Source organism: Coenobita brevimanus, chromosome 2 (assembly GCF_032717465.1).
Source record: "Coenobita brevimanus isolate Jiangsu-jjx chromosome 2, ASM3271746v2, whole genome shotgun sequence".
NCBI classification, from domain to species: domain Eukaryota; kingdom Metazoa; phylum Arthropoda; class Malacostraca; order Decapoda; family Coenobitidae; genus Coenobita; species Coenobita brevimanus.
The window spans coordinates 9,303,964-9,320,224 of record NC_136955.1 but is presented as its reverse complement, the minus strand read 5'-3'; the positions used below and the strand labels follow the sequence as shown (position 1 = coordinate 9,320,224).

Here is a 16,261-nt window from a genome sequence, read left to right as displayed (position 1 = left end):
CTGGCCAATACATCAGCACTCCTTACCAAAACCAACAAGAGTTCGCCCCTCCAAGACGATGCAAGAAAGCCCACAGATACCAGACCTGGACTGCCAAGAAATGGTAACTTGACCAGAGCCGATCTAAGAAACCTTTTCCGAACATTTGCATCAACTCTAGTGGCCTTGTTGAACAGAACACTTCACGACAGCAAACTCGACCAGGTATGCAACTCAGTTATCAACACAGCAGTGATAGCCCAGTCACCCAGCACAAACATCCAAGCATCAGTCACACCAGAGTTACAGCAGCAGTCACTCAGCTCCCAACATCTCACATCTCAACGACAGCCTTCCCTAGTGAGGAGGCTCCCAGGAGATACTCCTGCAACAGCTCAGATAGAGAAGGAGAAGAAGGCTCTTGGATTCAAACCAATATTCCTGACAGCAACACCACCTACAGAGGACACAGGGGCAGAAACAGCAGAAACTCCTGCAGAGAAGTCAGATCTGACAAAAACACCTATGCCAGAAAACAGACAAGCAGTAGAAACTCAACTCCCCAGACAGACAGAGGTCCTTGCAGAAACAGAGCATCTCATAGAAATGACAGATTCATCAGTGCTCCACTGCAGGGTCTCCGAATCCTCCAGTGGAACATATGTGGCATAAGGAGTAAGCTCCATCTTCTACAGGACGCTAGTAAGAGGGATGACATCGACATCTTCCTCCTTCAGGAAACCTTGCTTTCTGCAACCTACCCCATGTCCTTAAGAGGATATCAAATCTTCTCTCTGCCCCATATACAACGCCAGGCAAGAGGAATCATGATAATGGTTAGGGAAAACATATAGATGCTCTCAGGTTGAGAACCTTCCTCATTGTGGTGAGGGAGTCGAAATGCAGGGCATCACTCTGCATCTGCACAATCAAGACTTACCATCTACAACATATATGTTAACCCCACCGGAGGACACCTAGAACTCTGGGAACTATTCCATCAAGCTTCAACAGAATATGTCTTCATTGGTGGAGACTTTAACTCCCATCATCCCATTCTTCAGTCTCCGTCTCCTCCAAATCGTAATGGAAGGCACCTCACTGAGGTTTTGACCGACAGTGTGGGTGTAACACTTCTCAACACTGGGGAGCCAACACACATCCTAGGTGGCAGGCTAGACCTATCCTTTGTATCAACGAATCTCAGATCAGATGCAGACTGGAGCCTACATCCTACCCTCACTACTGACCACTTTGCAGTCACCTGTCACTTAAATATCCAGCCACTGTCTCCAACACCACACCCCCTCCCAAGGTGGAACATAAAGAGGGCAAACTGGAAAAAATTTAGTTCTGCCTTATTACAGCAACCAGCATTGCTGAGGCCTCCACCTGATATCAGCCAACATGAGGAAGCCTTTGTGGCTGCTTTTCATGATGCAGCAAACATCGCCATCCCCAAGATCAAGTTGCAGACAAAGATACACAAAGACCACTGGTTCTACGATGAAAGAGTGAAAACACTCAACAACAGAGTGAATGCTGCTCGCAGACTTTTTAGGCGCCACTAAACTGACCACAACAGAGCACTTCTGCAGGCAGTTGTTCGTCACAGCACTGAGGAAAAGAAAATCATTCGAGAGGAAAAATGGATCAAGTGGTGCCAGAATATTGATGCACACACTTCTCTGAGCACTATATGGGGGAAGCTAAAGAAAATAGCAGGGAAAAAGCACTCTACAATTCCTCCCCACCCCAACCCTGAGGGAAAAGCTGAGCACCTTGCAGCCTCCTTTGCAACCCGTCCTAGCTCAGATCAACTCCCAAGGGAAACTGTCCAAACGCTTGCCAGGTTACAACCAGGAGAGACAGAGAAATAGAGGCGGCGTGTCAGAGTGATGCTGAAACTGATCTACTTTTCACATCCCAAGAACTCCAAAGATCCCAGAAGAAGAGTAAAGATACCACACCTGGGGCTGATGAAATCACATATAGCATGTTATGGCTTTCTGGCCCAGTTGGACAAGCTGCTCTGCTTTCCCTTGTAAATGCTTCATGGGCTGCAGCTACCTTGCCCCACCTCTGGAAAAAAGCAGAAATTGTGCCTATCCCAAAACCACGAGATCCAAATAACTGGCATCCCATATCCCTCCTCAGTTATGTTGCTAAAACAGCAGAGTGTATGGTCTTAAACAGACTAAAATGGAAGGTTGACCCCCTGAACCCTGCCCTCTTTGCTTACACCAAAAACGTTGGTACGGCTGAATGCCTCACCACCTTCCTTAACAGAGTTAGCAATGGTTGCTGCACTGCTGTGTTCCTTGACCTTGAAAAAGCCTTTGAGCTTGCCAATGCAACATCTGTTCTTTCTATCCTAGCACATAGAGGTGTTGCTGGTAAGATGCTAGGATGACGCAGGGACTTTTTAAAAGGACGTAGTGCACTTGTTCGCTTTCAAGGGAACTCCTCCTCCTTTCATCGCCATGAAAACGGAACCCCCCCAAGGCAGTATCTTGAGCCCCTACCTCTTCAACATACTCATGGATGAGCTGCTAAACACCCGTGCGACCAGGGGTAAAGATCCTTTGCTATGCAGATGACCTGGCCATTGTATCTACAGGGCCAGATAATGAGCGCAATTCTCAGCATACCCTACAGCTGATCCATGGGCGATGTCTGGAGTTGGGGCTAAAGATTAATCCCTGCAAGTCGAAAGCCATCGCTTTTAAAAAAACAGACCCTGAGCACCCACTCTCCATCCAAGGTACAGAGCTTGAGTGGGTCTCCAGCCACCAGTACCTAGGTGTCTGGTTTGATAAGAAGCTGTCCTTTGATGCACAGGTAAGGTACCTGCGGGAAAGAGCAGCCACTAGGACCAGGGTCATGAGATCCATCACAAGCCTGAAGGGAGGTGCCAGCTACAACGTACTTCGCACCTACTATACCCATGCCATCAGATCCATGGTTGACTATTCTGCCCCATGTCTTGTAACTCTCAGTGAACATCTGTTAACCAGATTGGAGGTAATACAAAACAATGCACTCCGACTTATACTTGGAGCCCCCATGTGGACCAAACTGTGCAACCTTCAACAAGAAACTGGCATTATCCCTCTAGCGATTCGCATACAGCAAAGTACAGCTTGCATTCTTGCTAAAATGATACATCTTCACAGGCCATCACCTCCTGCTGATACAGTAACTGCAGTGCTGCATCGACAGACTGCTTCTTATAGAGAAACATGGGCACAACGTGTGGCGGCAGCAATCTCAGTTGTTGGTATCAAATACCTCATAATTGCAAAGGGAAAGGACACACTTCACCCCAGTTCTACTATCCCTCCACCCTGGGCACCACCAACCATTCACCTGCATACCATCACCCCCACCAGTTCTAAGGCAACATCTGCAACAAAGCTATGCCAGGAAGCCCTCCAAAGCATGCATGCTGCCTCCCTGGATGGAGCCCTGACATACTATACTGATGGCTCGGTAGACCTCCTCAACAACACTGCTGGGGCAGCCATGGTCTGTAATGAAACTGATAAAGTGCGGAGACTCTCAGATGGAGCCTCCACGTTACAGATTGAGCTGGTTGCTGTTGCAGGTGCCCTCCAGCATGCTCTTGACCAACCACAGTCACACCACGTAATACACACAGATTCTCTGACAGCCATACAGACACTTGCCCCCACTCAACCAAAAGATAACATCCACCTCATTACCCATGTACTCTCCCTTGCTCAGGAACTGAAAGAACAAAGCAAACACATCACCCTGAACTGGATACCTAGCCATGTTGGTATTAGAGGGAACGAAAGAGTGGACTATGCTGCCAAACATGCCACCAAGAGGCTTAATGAAGACATGAACATTCCCCCAAGCCTGGCACAGACCAAGGCAAAAGCCAAAAACCATGCATATCTTCTTTCTCGACGCCAACATGAGTCATGCGTGGCGTCGGGTTCACCATCAGCAACCTGGTATGCTACGGCCACCCAGTACAAGTCTCTCAGTGTTGACAAGGCGGTCCCTGCCCATGTTCGCACTTACCTACACCTCCTTCGCCTGGGATACAAAGGAGCACGCCAAATGCTGGACACCAACAAAGAAGAGGAATGTCAGTACTGCAAAGAAGTGTCCAACGAACCTCTTCTTCACTACCTTCTCAGGTGTCCTGATACTACCACTTTCAGGACAGGCTCTCCAGCTTCACCACCAACCACTGCTAGTGAGGCATCAACAGCGGCTGCCAGGCTCATTGCAGCGACACCAACAGCTGAGCTTGTAAAGCTCGTCTCTGTCAGACCCCAACCATGATAGGCAAGACGATAGGTTCAGCTTAACCGTGGGCCGCCTATAGGCAAAGGCCCACTCCAATAACCCATGAAGGAGATATTGGTAAATAAAAAAAAAAAAAAAAAAAAAAAAAAAAAAAAAAAGGAGGGTGGAGGGGTGATCCCGAGGGAGTGTAGCTGGGGAGGGGTGATCCCGAGGGAGTGTAGCTGGGGAGGGGTGATCCCGAGGGAGTGTAGCTGGGGAGGGGTGACTGTGCTAGTACTTCCGTAATACAGATGCAGCCATTGCCTGTTATTAAGTACGGTATGACAAATTCACCGATTTTATTCCCATCATGTAGGTCCTTCCAATGACATATACAGACTCTCCCATACTTAAACATAACAACTAATGCACAATTTTTTCCATTTTCGTGTCCAACTATTTTTGCAGACATCCTTCCCATCCGTACTTCTCCCTCATGGGGAAGGTTTAATTCTGGGCCTCACTCATCCTCCGACTGCACAATACAGTAGTTCCACATCCATATGCATCATTCATCCTACATATTTCCCTTTCATCCTCTCACGCCTAGTCAGAATGGTGAAAGATAAATATTTGTTGCCATTGTCCTTTCAGACAGAAGGTCCTGTCCTGTTCTGAATCTAACAGGGACTAATGAAAATACAGGTACAGAATGAAGCTAAAAATGCAGGAATATGTTCAATCGAGAGAAGACCTAACAGTAAACAATTAAAATATTCCAATGACATTTTCTCCACATTTCACATAGCAATGATATACCGTAACTGTAGTTTTTCATCTATCTATAGTCAGACGGCTTAATCCCGGAGAGAGTGGTCACAATTAAACTACATCCATAACCACGTCCTCCTTCATCATCCGGCCCTCCCTCCAACTAACACCACCCTCACATATATTCGTCTTCATCACATCTCTCAACCTCCCACGTAGCCTCTTCCTCTGCCTTTCCTCCTCCAGTTCACATTCATTTACCCTCTGTCAGTCTTCCATTCTTTCCACAAGAACAAGCCATCTCAAGGCATCCTCGATAGAAAAAGTATCGGCACTCTGGGGTCGGATAATATGTGAAATGCTACGTCTCTGGTTCCATGGGTAGTGTTGGTTTGCCTGTTTAGTTCACAAAAATGGTTGAGTTGCCATGTAATACAATGTTACTCTGACGGATCCAGCTATGTATCTGTAAAATATAAGATAACAACACAAATGAAGGCTACAAAGCGACATAGCCGTGTCATTTCCCGTAAATCATAGTCCAAGAAACATGATGTCTCGCACAGAAATGTGCCGATACTTTTTTTTATCGAGTATACTTCTGACACTATCCAGCACAATCATAATAACTCTTTCAGGCTAATACAGACGACTTGTTTCAATAGAGAGAGATAACTGGTGAGCAATATTCTTGCTTACCTTTGTTTATCCTATGAAAATGAGACAGCTGTTTATACACTATATCACATAGAATATCCACACTACTCGTACATCCTTCCCCTCTCGAAGCTAGAAGGTGATTGATGTGATCCGGAGCTTCTATGGTTTACTAAACCACTGGTTGAGGCAAAATATTCATATGCGTCCTAATCACGGAGGAGAGAAGATACGGAGTAACGACTCAGCGCGATACTATTACCTTCACGCCATCTAGTGCACAAGCCAGATAAGGGAGAACGGGATATAGAGAACGGTTATAGGGTAGACTATGTTTAGATTATGAATCGGGAATATATAAGCCTTCCACGTGAAACTAAGTTAATCTTAAATATTTATATTGTGCATGAGCATCCTTCACCATTGATAACATGAGGGTGGCGAATAGTGTCCCATATAGTGTATTTTGAGACAAAGATGCATTCCAATCATAAAAGTCTTTGACTCGGATTATAATGGATGTATTAATAATACAGACAAGAACATTATAGTGTATTTATTGAGAATATAGATGAACATGTTAGGTTACATTATTATCCCGAAAAAATTCAGACGGGGAACAGAAACCCATAGCCGTATGTTGTTTTTGCACTGATCATAAGAATGACGTTGATTTAACTGAAAAAAAAAAAAAAAATCCTTGCCACTGTATTCAGACGCACTGCTACCACATACCTGTGGATATATTGGCAAAATAACAAATACCCTTCCTGTGTGATACATACCATTTGAAAAAAAAAAAAAAATGTAGCTTACATGTTTATGAAGCTGGTGAATAAATGGATGTCATATTACATAATACTTTCCAGAATATGTTATGAAAACAAGCAACATATGGCAAAACTTTTATGTGGTTCGTTACCATTATATAGCCTACAAACAATAACACAATTTGCGTATGCCTAAGCTGTTCCGATACAGACATGCAGGGTAATAACCAAGTATGTGGCATAAACGGCAGTTTTTATCATACCACTACGCATGCAAAGGGTAATGATATTTACAATGGAAGACGAAAATAAAGTGTACAAACTAAACGTCATATGTAACATGTTAGAATATGTTGGTTTGTCAACTTTAATGTGCAGTACACGAAACCAAATAGCTTAAGCAAGGTCACTGTGTGCAGTACTGCACGTAATGAAATACATATGTATATTAATGAATACATACACACATCTATTATACAGTGTTACCTACCTATCCATATGCCTACTGTATCTCTCTATCCATTATCTATATATCTATATCGGCATCTGTCTGTCTGTCTATCTATCTATCTGCGAGTAAATCACTTAATAACCGCGATTTATAAATATGCTAATACTCACATGGAAAAAAAGGAAACACGAAATATCCCATGTGCTTCGGCTATTTCGTGTTTCCTTTTCCCTGTGGAGCTCTCTCTCTCTCATATATATATATATATATATATATATATATATATATATATATATATATATATACATATATATATATATATATATATATATATATATATATATATATATATATATATATATACTACCGTACATGGTTCTTACCTACACTAATTTCCCGTTATCGGTGTACGAATAATATCCTTTAATAATAGATGGTGCATATTTTCACTGTCATTTTCACAAGATCAATAATAGGGCAACATATACGAAAATTGTCCATAAATATTGATCATGTGAGGGCCAGTAAATAATATCCTGCGTTGCGAGTGTGGCGGTATTACCTCAGCAAATTCAAATGTCCCTTATTAATGCTCAACGTATCCTTTATCATATGTGTAATGAAGAATAGTAATCACTACAGATTTCTATATTAGGCGTTCGTGCCGAGATCCAGTTTCAGCTGTTGACTTCGTAATCTGCACCTACATTTGTGACCGTAGTACACTTGTTAATGCACAACAGTTTGTCACATCTGTTTTACGCACCCTTTTTTGTCCTTTGGAAAGAAATAAAACAGGTTAGTTCCAGTTCGTCGGTTTTTCCCACAAACAACACAGCGGTGTCCAGGGTTTGGAGCCACGTTTATTTGTACCGCCTCTCCCCCTTACATCACGCCTGTCAACTTATGTGAACAAACAAGCGACACACCGGCGGCCACAGTGCCATGTGGTAACCAAGCCAGCTCGTTACACTGGTCTCGTGTTCGCCCGTATCTTTTCTCCTCCGTGGTCCTAATATTGCTCCTTTATTCACATTTGTCTGTACACTTAACTTGAACTAAAATAAACTTCTTTCCCCTCTGCCTGGTGAGCTTAACAACAGATGAGAATATGCTGGTATGTATACGATTATTTTTGACGCTTCCATATGATTTTTCACAGTTTATTATGGGCATCTCTTAACGAAAAATTTAACTAATCCTTCAGTTCAAAATAGCCCTTCTGACACACACACACACACACACACACACACAAAATCATCTAGGGTGTAGCATGATCAAAATACTGGTGTCATCAGATTGAGGGATAATAGAATTCAGTTCTATTAGATCCTGTGGTTACTCTAAAGCTGATAAAAAGTCTGGTCGCAGCTAATTACTACCACTGTTGCTATTGCTACTACCACCACCACCACCACCATCACTACTACTACTACTACTACTACTACTGCTATGAATAATGGGAATAATAATAAAAAATCATCACTATTATGACTGGTAATATTAATTGTTTACATTATTTCTCACTACGAAAATTTTCTCGTAACGTGAAGAAAACCATGTGGCGGTAGGACAAGTTAAAAAAGTACTTATGTATTAGATACTGGACCATCAGACCCGCTGTATATGCCTTCGCTTAAGTCTACGGGAGTAAAGCGCCTCGCCTCAGAAAAATGCTAGTGAAAGACAGGCAAACAGGGCCGCTCCTAGTGTTGATGTTGTTCCCGCACAAAAGATAAATAGATAAGTAAATATACAAATATAAAGAAATAAAAAGGCAAAGAGGAAAACTATAGCCCTACCAGATGTACGGTAGCACCCGTGCCGTGCTATATGGAAAAAGGAAGCTATATTGTTGCCTCCAGTCCATGTATTTCTTCCATAGCTATACAGAACCATCTAGCAGCAGCCTGGTAAAAGCAGAAACCACAGTCACTGTAACGGTGGATGAGACTGTAACAACCGTATTAACTCCATCAGTCTGTTGACGAGTCCACTTCATTCTTGTTACCTGTATACAGTGTTATGCAGCTTGGGGGAGACTTCTGAGTAGAGGAGTCAATCTAGCCTCCATAATTGATTTACCTACTGTAGCGCTCTCAAAAGCCAAATGTCATCTGGAGGTAATAAAGAGAGAGAGAGAGAGAGAGAGAGAGAGCAGTGAAAATGAGGTATTAAAGAAAAGAAAAACAGAAAACACGTTATCGGGTGGAAAAGGCAAAAAGGGTATAATTTCCACCTCCTTCACTAAGATAAGGGAGTCTCATGTTAGGCAGATAAAATCGTCTGGCGGCTTCATCAGTAAATAAAAGAATCCATCATGGTACTGAGTGAAGGGCTAAAGCAATGCCAGACCCACATATGATCGAGTACCCCAGTCACGCCTTATGGAAAACGGAAATTAAATTGAGGTCGGGTGGGGGAACTATTCGACTGATATGAAATTCTTGAGAGTGTTGAGGGGTGGCCCTTAGTATGCCGCACCTTCATCAACACAAACTTGGGGCGAACTTTTATTGTGTGCCGGTGTGAGTGAGAGGCGGGGGAGGGTTGGGAGAAAGATAGGGGAGGGAGGTTAAAGGAGGAAGGCCTGAGATGAGGAATGGTTTAGGAGGGGGAGATAGGAGAAAGACTGACGAAGAGAGTGTATGTAAGTGAGGTGGAGGGGGGAAGAGGGAGGGGGAGGCCGAGGATGAGATGGAGAGATGGGGTGGAGAGGTATTTCGCAAGGAGAGAAGAAAATACACCACAGCTACAGACACACACACACACTCACCCACACACACACACACACACACACACACACACACACACACACACTACATAACTCCTCATCTTCAAGCTACTGCCAGCATCTCAACACCTCTGATGAGAGAGGGGGGTGTGAGTTGGGAGCAGGGCAGTGAAATGGCGGGGGACAGGGCGACTTGGAGGCGATTTGTTTGTGGCCACCCCAAACGGGATTGAGGCGTCTGGCAATAGATAGATAGATGGATAGATAGGAGAATAAGGTACAATGAACTGCAAGGAAAAGCAAACAGCAGCAGAGAGAGGAAGGGCCAAAGGTGTGGAGTAGTAGACAGTAAAGAAGGGAGTTTAAAGAATAAAGAAACTTATAAGGGTAAAGCACCACCAGACTTATTAGTGTTATCGAGACTGTCCAATGAAGGAAAGGAGTATTAGTGCACTGTGATCCCCGTGGAAATGAAGCTTGGACTCTTTCGAATGATAAATGCTAGATTGAGAGGAGTGGAAAAGACTTATTTGAGAGGAGCGTGTTGACCTACGTGAATTGTTTCAAGTTCATTACTCTAAGCATAGTTCGACATACGTTCTGCGAAGTATTTTTATACTGCCATAGCTTCACATTCTTTGAAAAGCTTGTTTACTTAGATTAACCTTTTTCCTAGTCTGAGCTGATTAAACAGACTCTGTTCTTTTAGATGTCCTCCGTATTCGATCCATCTTGAGACTTTGCCACTGAAACCATAGACAGTTTCTATGAATTAATATGTATAAGATACAGTATGAAAAGCATTTGAAAAGTCGAGATAGACAAGTTCCATACGTTTAATTAAGTCGTAGATATTCAATTTATCACTGAAAATTCCAGAATATATAAATCTTTGGACAAGAACAATTTTTCTACATTCATGTTCTGAATTTTTTACTATACTTTTTTCTGAGTGGCTACCAAACGAGTCTATGGTAACAGTTTTGATCAATTTGCAAACCAATAATATCAGGCTAACTGTATGGTATTGGCTGACTGTGATTTGATACTTTACGTTTGCTTGCCTTCATTCGTGGCGTCTCTTGCTATTTTTTTGATTCAGTATCCTGTACGGAAAAGTCTGGTTAAAGAATTTGATATTTTCCACGTTACTCCCCTTATTGCGCTAGAATGTAATGTGTCCGAAGTTTTTTTTTTTTTTTCTTAAGTTTGATGACTGGATGCCAAATAATTATCTCTTGGTAATCGTAATATTGGTAATTATGTTAACCTTTTCTAGATAAACTTGTACTGTATATATAGATGAAATAAAGCGTTAAGAATTATAACCATGTCTACTCCATCCTCAGCGTAATCTCCATTCTATATGATAAGTTGGAAAGGGAAGGGGGAGACAGAGAGGATGGAGAAAGAGACGAGGAGAGAATGGCGAGGTGTTGGCAGGGGAATAGATGGGAGTGGAGTGGGTTAAGTGAAGAGAGGAGAAGGGGAAGACTTAAGATTAATGCCCGTCTGATATCCAGGTCACTTTTTTTTTAACTGGTGGCTTAATAGGGACAAGGAGAAAACCAACTTTGTTCAAGAATCTGATCGGCCTGATAACTAAATTTGGCTTCTTCCAATTACGAGCTGGATTTACTACCCAGTGCACAACCGGGTCTACCTAAAGCTGGGAGAGGAAAGAGGGGAAAGAAAGGGGGCGATGGGAAGGGGACGGGAAAGAGTAGGAGGAGAATTAATGGAAACAGGGAGGACGGTGGAAGGAGTGGTCAAGAGGAAGGGGAAGGGGAAAGAAAAAGAGGGAAGGGAGAGAAACAAAAGATGGGAAACGGGGCTGTGAGAAGTAGGGGGATGAGAGAGTGCGAGGGATTGGGAGTGGGGAGGAGGGAGAGCGACGGGAGAGGAAAAGGCAGAAAAATAGAAAGATAGCGAAGAAGAGGTGAGGGAGCGAGGATTTTGTCAACAGGGATAAAAAAAGAGAGAAACGAAAGATCATGGAAAAGGACGCTGGAGAGGGGGGGAGGAAGGGGAGGAAGGAGAAGAAAGAAGGGATGTGATGGGGATTGAGGACGGGAGGGAAGATGGAGGTGGAAGGAGTGAGAGGTAAAATAGGGAGGGAGTGTGAGAAAGGGGAGAAAAGAGGGAGATGAGAGAAAAGGAGAAAAGAGATAGTGATAAAATGAAATAGGACAAGGAGGAAAAAAGAGGATGGGGTTGGCGTTGGGGGCTGGGAAAGAACTATGGGTGGGAAAAGAGGGAGAGGAAGGAGGAAATGGGTAGAATGAAGAGGGACTGTGGTTGTGGAAAGACTGAGGAAAGGGGGAGGTAGAAGAGGGACTGGAGGTTAAAGAGGGGAAAGAGTATCGGGGTGAGTGGGATTGGGGATGGGACTGGGGTGAAGAAAAGGGGAAGGGTGGTGGGAGGTGAGGAAATATTAGGAGAGGTTGGTGAGGAGAGGAGGTAAGGTGGGCGGGAGGCAGAAGGACCGTGGAACAGAGAGGAAGGAGGGAAAACGGGGTATTTGGGGAAGGATGGGGAATGGAAAGCATTTGGAGTGGAGGGCGAGAGCATGAAGAAGGGAGACGAGGGAGCAGGAAGGGAGGAAAGGGAGATACAGGAGCTGGAAGAATGAAATTGAATAGGAAGAGGAAAGGATGGGCTGGAAGGAAGTACAGGAAAAGGGGAGGGAAGGAGAAAAAGGATGGAGAATTGGAGAGGAAAGGAGGAAGAAAGCAAGATGGTGAAGAAGGATGATAAATAGAGGGAGGAATAGAGGAAAACCATGGGAGAGAAAAGAAGAATAGGAGAAGAAAGGATAGGAAAGGCAAGGACCTGAGGGAGAGGAAAGGGAATAGAAAAATGGACTAAAGAAGAGAGAGAATTGGGGAAGAAGGAACAGGAATGGGAGGCGAGAAGGGAGGGGCGGTTAGAAAAGAAATAAAGGTGTGGGGAGAGGACGGGATGGAACAGAAGAGGGAGAAGGGGGAAAGGAGGGATGGGGAAGTAGGCAGTGAGAAGAGTATATAAGAATACAAGGAAAGTAGGAATAACAGCAGGTCTCTTGTTCTAGAAGTAAGTTATTTGTTGAGGAAAAAACGATTTGTCTATTGGTCTAGCCAAAGTATGGGAGAAAAAGAAAGAACAGAAAGGGATGGAAGCAAAGTGTTAAAAGGCAGAAGGACAGCAGAAAGAGCATGTCAGAAAGAAGAGAGGAAAGGGACTGGAGGGAGGAGAGCTGGGATTGAGAAGGGAAGATGAAATAAGGAGAAATCGAGGCTGTTACATGCTCTCACTGATGTGCTGTGTTCTGAATGTATTCCATGCTTCTTCGCCCAACTTTAGGCATATCTATTTGGGGGATATTTCTAAAGTGCCCCTGTGGCATGGCTGACAGAGGACTGAGATGTACAGTATATAAATATTATGCAGATGACACTCAAATAAGTGCCGTTTAAGTATAAGGGCATTTTTAAAGAAAAGTTCCATGACAAGGGTATAACTAGTACTTCACTAAGCAATGCAAAGTATTGAGCTACTAAGTAAATGTACAGACGTGGTTACATATCATCATATTATTGTATCATCCCTGTCTTTCCAGCATACCACATCCACCTAGCTACTGTGATTTTTGGCACTGTGCAACCTCTACATCTACGTTCATTTGTTATAATTATGAGAAATGGATTTATATACTTCTGAAATTAGCAATAGGTAATGAAGACTGTTTCTAACCCTTCAACCCCATTGAGTTCAATGCCGTAATTATTAGTTTTGATCTTGCCACTCTAAAGGATATAATTCATTGAGGTTGATTGAGTGATTGGTGCCTAATACCATGGCGCAACGAATACGTTGGTCATAAGGCGTTGCATCTAAATTAATGAGATAAAAGATACAGTAATATAAGACTCCGAAATAAAAAAATAAAATAAAATATAAGAAAATGTGCTGGTAGTGAAAGGGTTACTGAAAGACATATATAAAACTTCTGCAGTTCAAGTTTCACCAGAGATGAATAGCATTTTTGAAGATAACGGGATTAAAGTAAAAAAAATCGTCATGGTACTAAAATGGCAAAGGTAAAACAAACAAGAAGGGTCACTAAGAGAATGCATCATCCTCAACCACCTGTAAGTCTAAGAGCCCAACATATGATTCTGTCCTGCTGCCATCACCTTCGCCAGATTACTCTCAAAATCGAATCACTCCATTCTTTCCTAATTCTTAATCTTTCACTGATTTTGCCTCAGATCAAATCAGAACTGTTTATCTTGACACTGGCCAGTGATCTCGACTCTTGACTTTTCCTTGTGACCTCAACCATTGGCTTATTGTTCTCAAAGTCGAATTGGTTCATCTTTATTTTAACCTGAACCCTTTCACAAACTTTAGCTTACATCGAATGAAATGAGTTTAAATCGGCCTTGTCATGTGGCCTTGACCTTTGACCTATTGTCCTAAAAACAGCAGGTCAACCTCTTACGCGAGCATTAACTCATTCAACAAGTTTGATCCCGATCAGATCAAAATTGCTATATTTATTTTGTTCACCCACAGACCCACTATTTGACCTTCGACCTTCTCCTGTGACCTTGTATTTTAACTGATTGTTCTTAAACTGAATCCCTTCGTTCTTTGCTTGATCTTCAACTCTTTCACCAAGTCTGATTCAAATCAGATCAGAACTGTTTGAGCTGAACTTCCTCTGCGACCTTGGCTTTGACTTTTCTGTGTGACCTTGACGCTCACACACACACACACACAGACACACACACAGACACACACACACAGACAGACAGACAGACACAGACACACACACACACACACACACACACACACACACACACACACACACACACACACACACACACACACACTGAGAGAGAGAGATGCTGACCAAAACATATATCACCCGCTCTCGCTTCACGATAGCATGTTTAATCATCTGGTGGTGGCAGTATGAAATGTGCAGCACGCAGTGACGATGACGTGGAGGAGGATAATCATAATCATCAGCACACCTGCCAAAAACAGGTTCACAAGAGTGATAAAACTACTATGAAAAGGTGTTTGAATGTCGCACTGGGATCCGAATAAAAAAAGTCCATGATATCAGTAAATAACTTGTTACTATTGCTAAATCTTGGTAGAGATGCGTAAAATACTCTCGGAAATAGAAATAAATGGTTCTAGACCTACGTATAACAAGGTAAAATGGTAACTTTAATCATCACCATCCTTAAACAATTCTATTAAGATTTAAATGGAGGTAGTTACGATTCAGACACAGAACATGTGAATAACGAGCGAAATATGAAAAACGGCCATCAAATTCATGAGAAATATTTTTTATACAGAGGTGAATATGAGAAGGAAGAAAATAGAGGTCAAATTAGGTGAATGAATAAGTGGATGAATGAAAGGGAAAAAAAAAAAAGAACACGGAGAATAAGTAAGAATATGGAAGAAAGGAAGCAAGGAGAGGACAGAAGGGGGGTGCATGGAAGGAGAGGAGGAGAGTGGCTGGAAGGAAGGGCTGAAGGAAGGATGAAAGGGAAGAAGGAAGGGGGTGGCTGGAAGGAAGGCTGGCATGAGTGGCTGGGGGAAGGGACAGAAGGAAGGAAGAACGGAAAGAAAGAAGGAAGGAAGGAAGGCAGGAAGGATGGAAGAAGAGGAGGTGGAAGGACGGAGTGATGGCAGGAAGGAAAGGAGGAGACAGGAGGAGACTGAGTAACTGTGGAAAGAAACTGAAATAAAGTAAGGAAATATAAGCTGATATGCAAGAAAATGAAAATACGAGAATGTGTGGAAGACGAGAGAAAGGAAGAAAGGGAAGCAGAAGTTTACAGACAGAGGGAAAATATTGTGAAAGAGGGAGAGTCGGAAGGATGCGAGGGCTGGTTAAGGAAGATGAAATGAGGCAGAGGGAGTTCTAGGGAGAGGTGAAGATTAGGGAAAGGGGAAAAGATTCGTAAATGGTGTTAAAGTGGTAAATAGTGCATCTTAGGGTGAATGTTTTTTTTGCTGCGGCGATTGAACTTTTAGTGGTGAATGAAAAGTAAATAAAGTAAGAAAGGTGGATGAGTTAAACTACAGTGAGCTACTAAGATTTTTACTCAGGCTGAATAACTGGTAACTGTAACTGTGGAAGTGCTGAGTAGGCGAAAGCTGTAGATTGGCCTACTGACTGCTAGTACCAGGAAATGTCAAGTTTCATCTATTGACTCCCTAAAGACGTCTGACGACTTACATATTTTACTCTGGCTAACGTCAGAAGGTTTTACTTTCCACAGAGAAATCTCACTGACATTGAAGGGTTAATATGCAGCAGACGATCGTTTTTAGTACACAAGCTATGTTCTGGTCAACAGCAAATAGCTTCTTTAGACAAAGAAACCTCGTTGAAGTGTACGGATAAAGATAGAAGAACTGGAAGTTACTTGTTTCATTAATGCATGTGTCTGAGTAAGATCTTCACCTCAGATTCTGGTATTCCAATGCCAGAGATGTTGGAATGAGGTTGACCATATCGTTGTAAGTAGTAGTCAGTGGAGAATCCTGCAGCTGAAAGTTCTTAGAAGTGCAGAGTTCTTTGTTACTGATCACAGACTTGCTGCTACTGTGAAACTGCAACTC

The 16,261-nt window shown here is 42.9% G+C and overlaps 1 protein-coding gene across 1 annotated transcript; it reads left to right on the top strand.

Moving 5' to 3' along the window:
- Positions 1-806: 806 nt before the first annotated feature.
- Positions 807-4,299, top strand: LOC145391214 (uncharacterized). The gene is made up of 4 exons (XM_080265893.1): positions 807-815; positions 1,347-1,514; positions 1,832-2,375; positions 2,600-4,299. Exons 1-4 carry the CDS (start codon positions 807-809, stop codon positions 4,297-4,299), a joined length of 2,421 nt encoding a protein of 806 aa, XP_080122019.1.
- The last annotated feature ends 11,962 nt before the right edge of the window (positions 4,300-16,261 follow it).

Excerpts from the sequence above, each read along its gene's own strand:
- LOC145391214 (XM_080265893.1), top strand. Across the intron at positions 1,515-1,831 it reads TGAAAACACTCAACAACAGA|GTTACAACCAGGAGAGACAG; the intron begins GTGAATGCTGCT and ends AACGCTTGCCAG. Across the intron at positions 2,376-2,599 it reads AGCACATAGAGGTGTTGCTG|GGCCAGATAATGAGCGCAAT; the intron begins GTAAGATGCTAG and ends TTGTATCTACAG.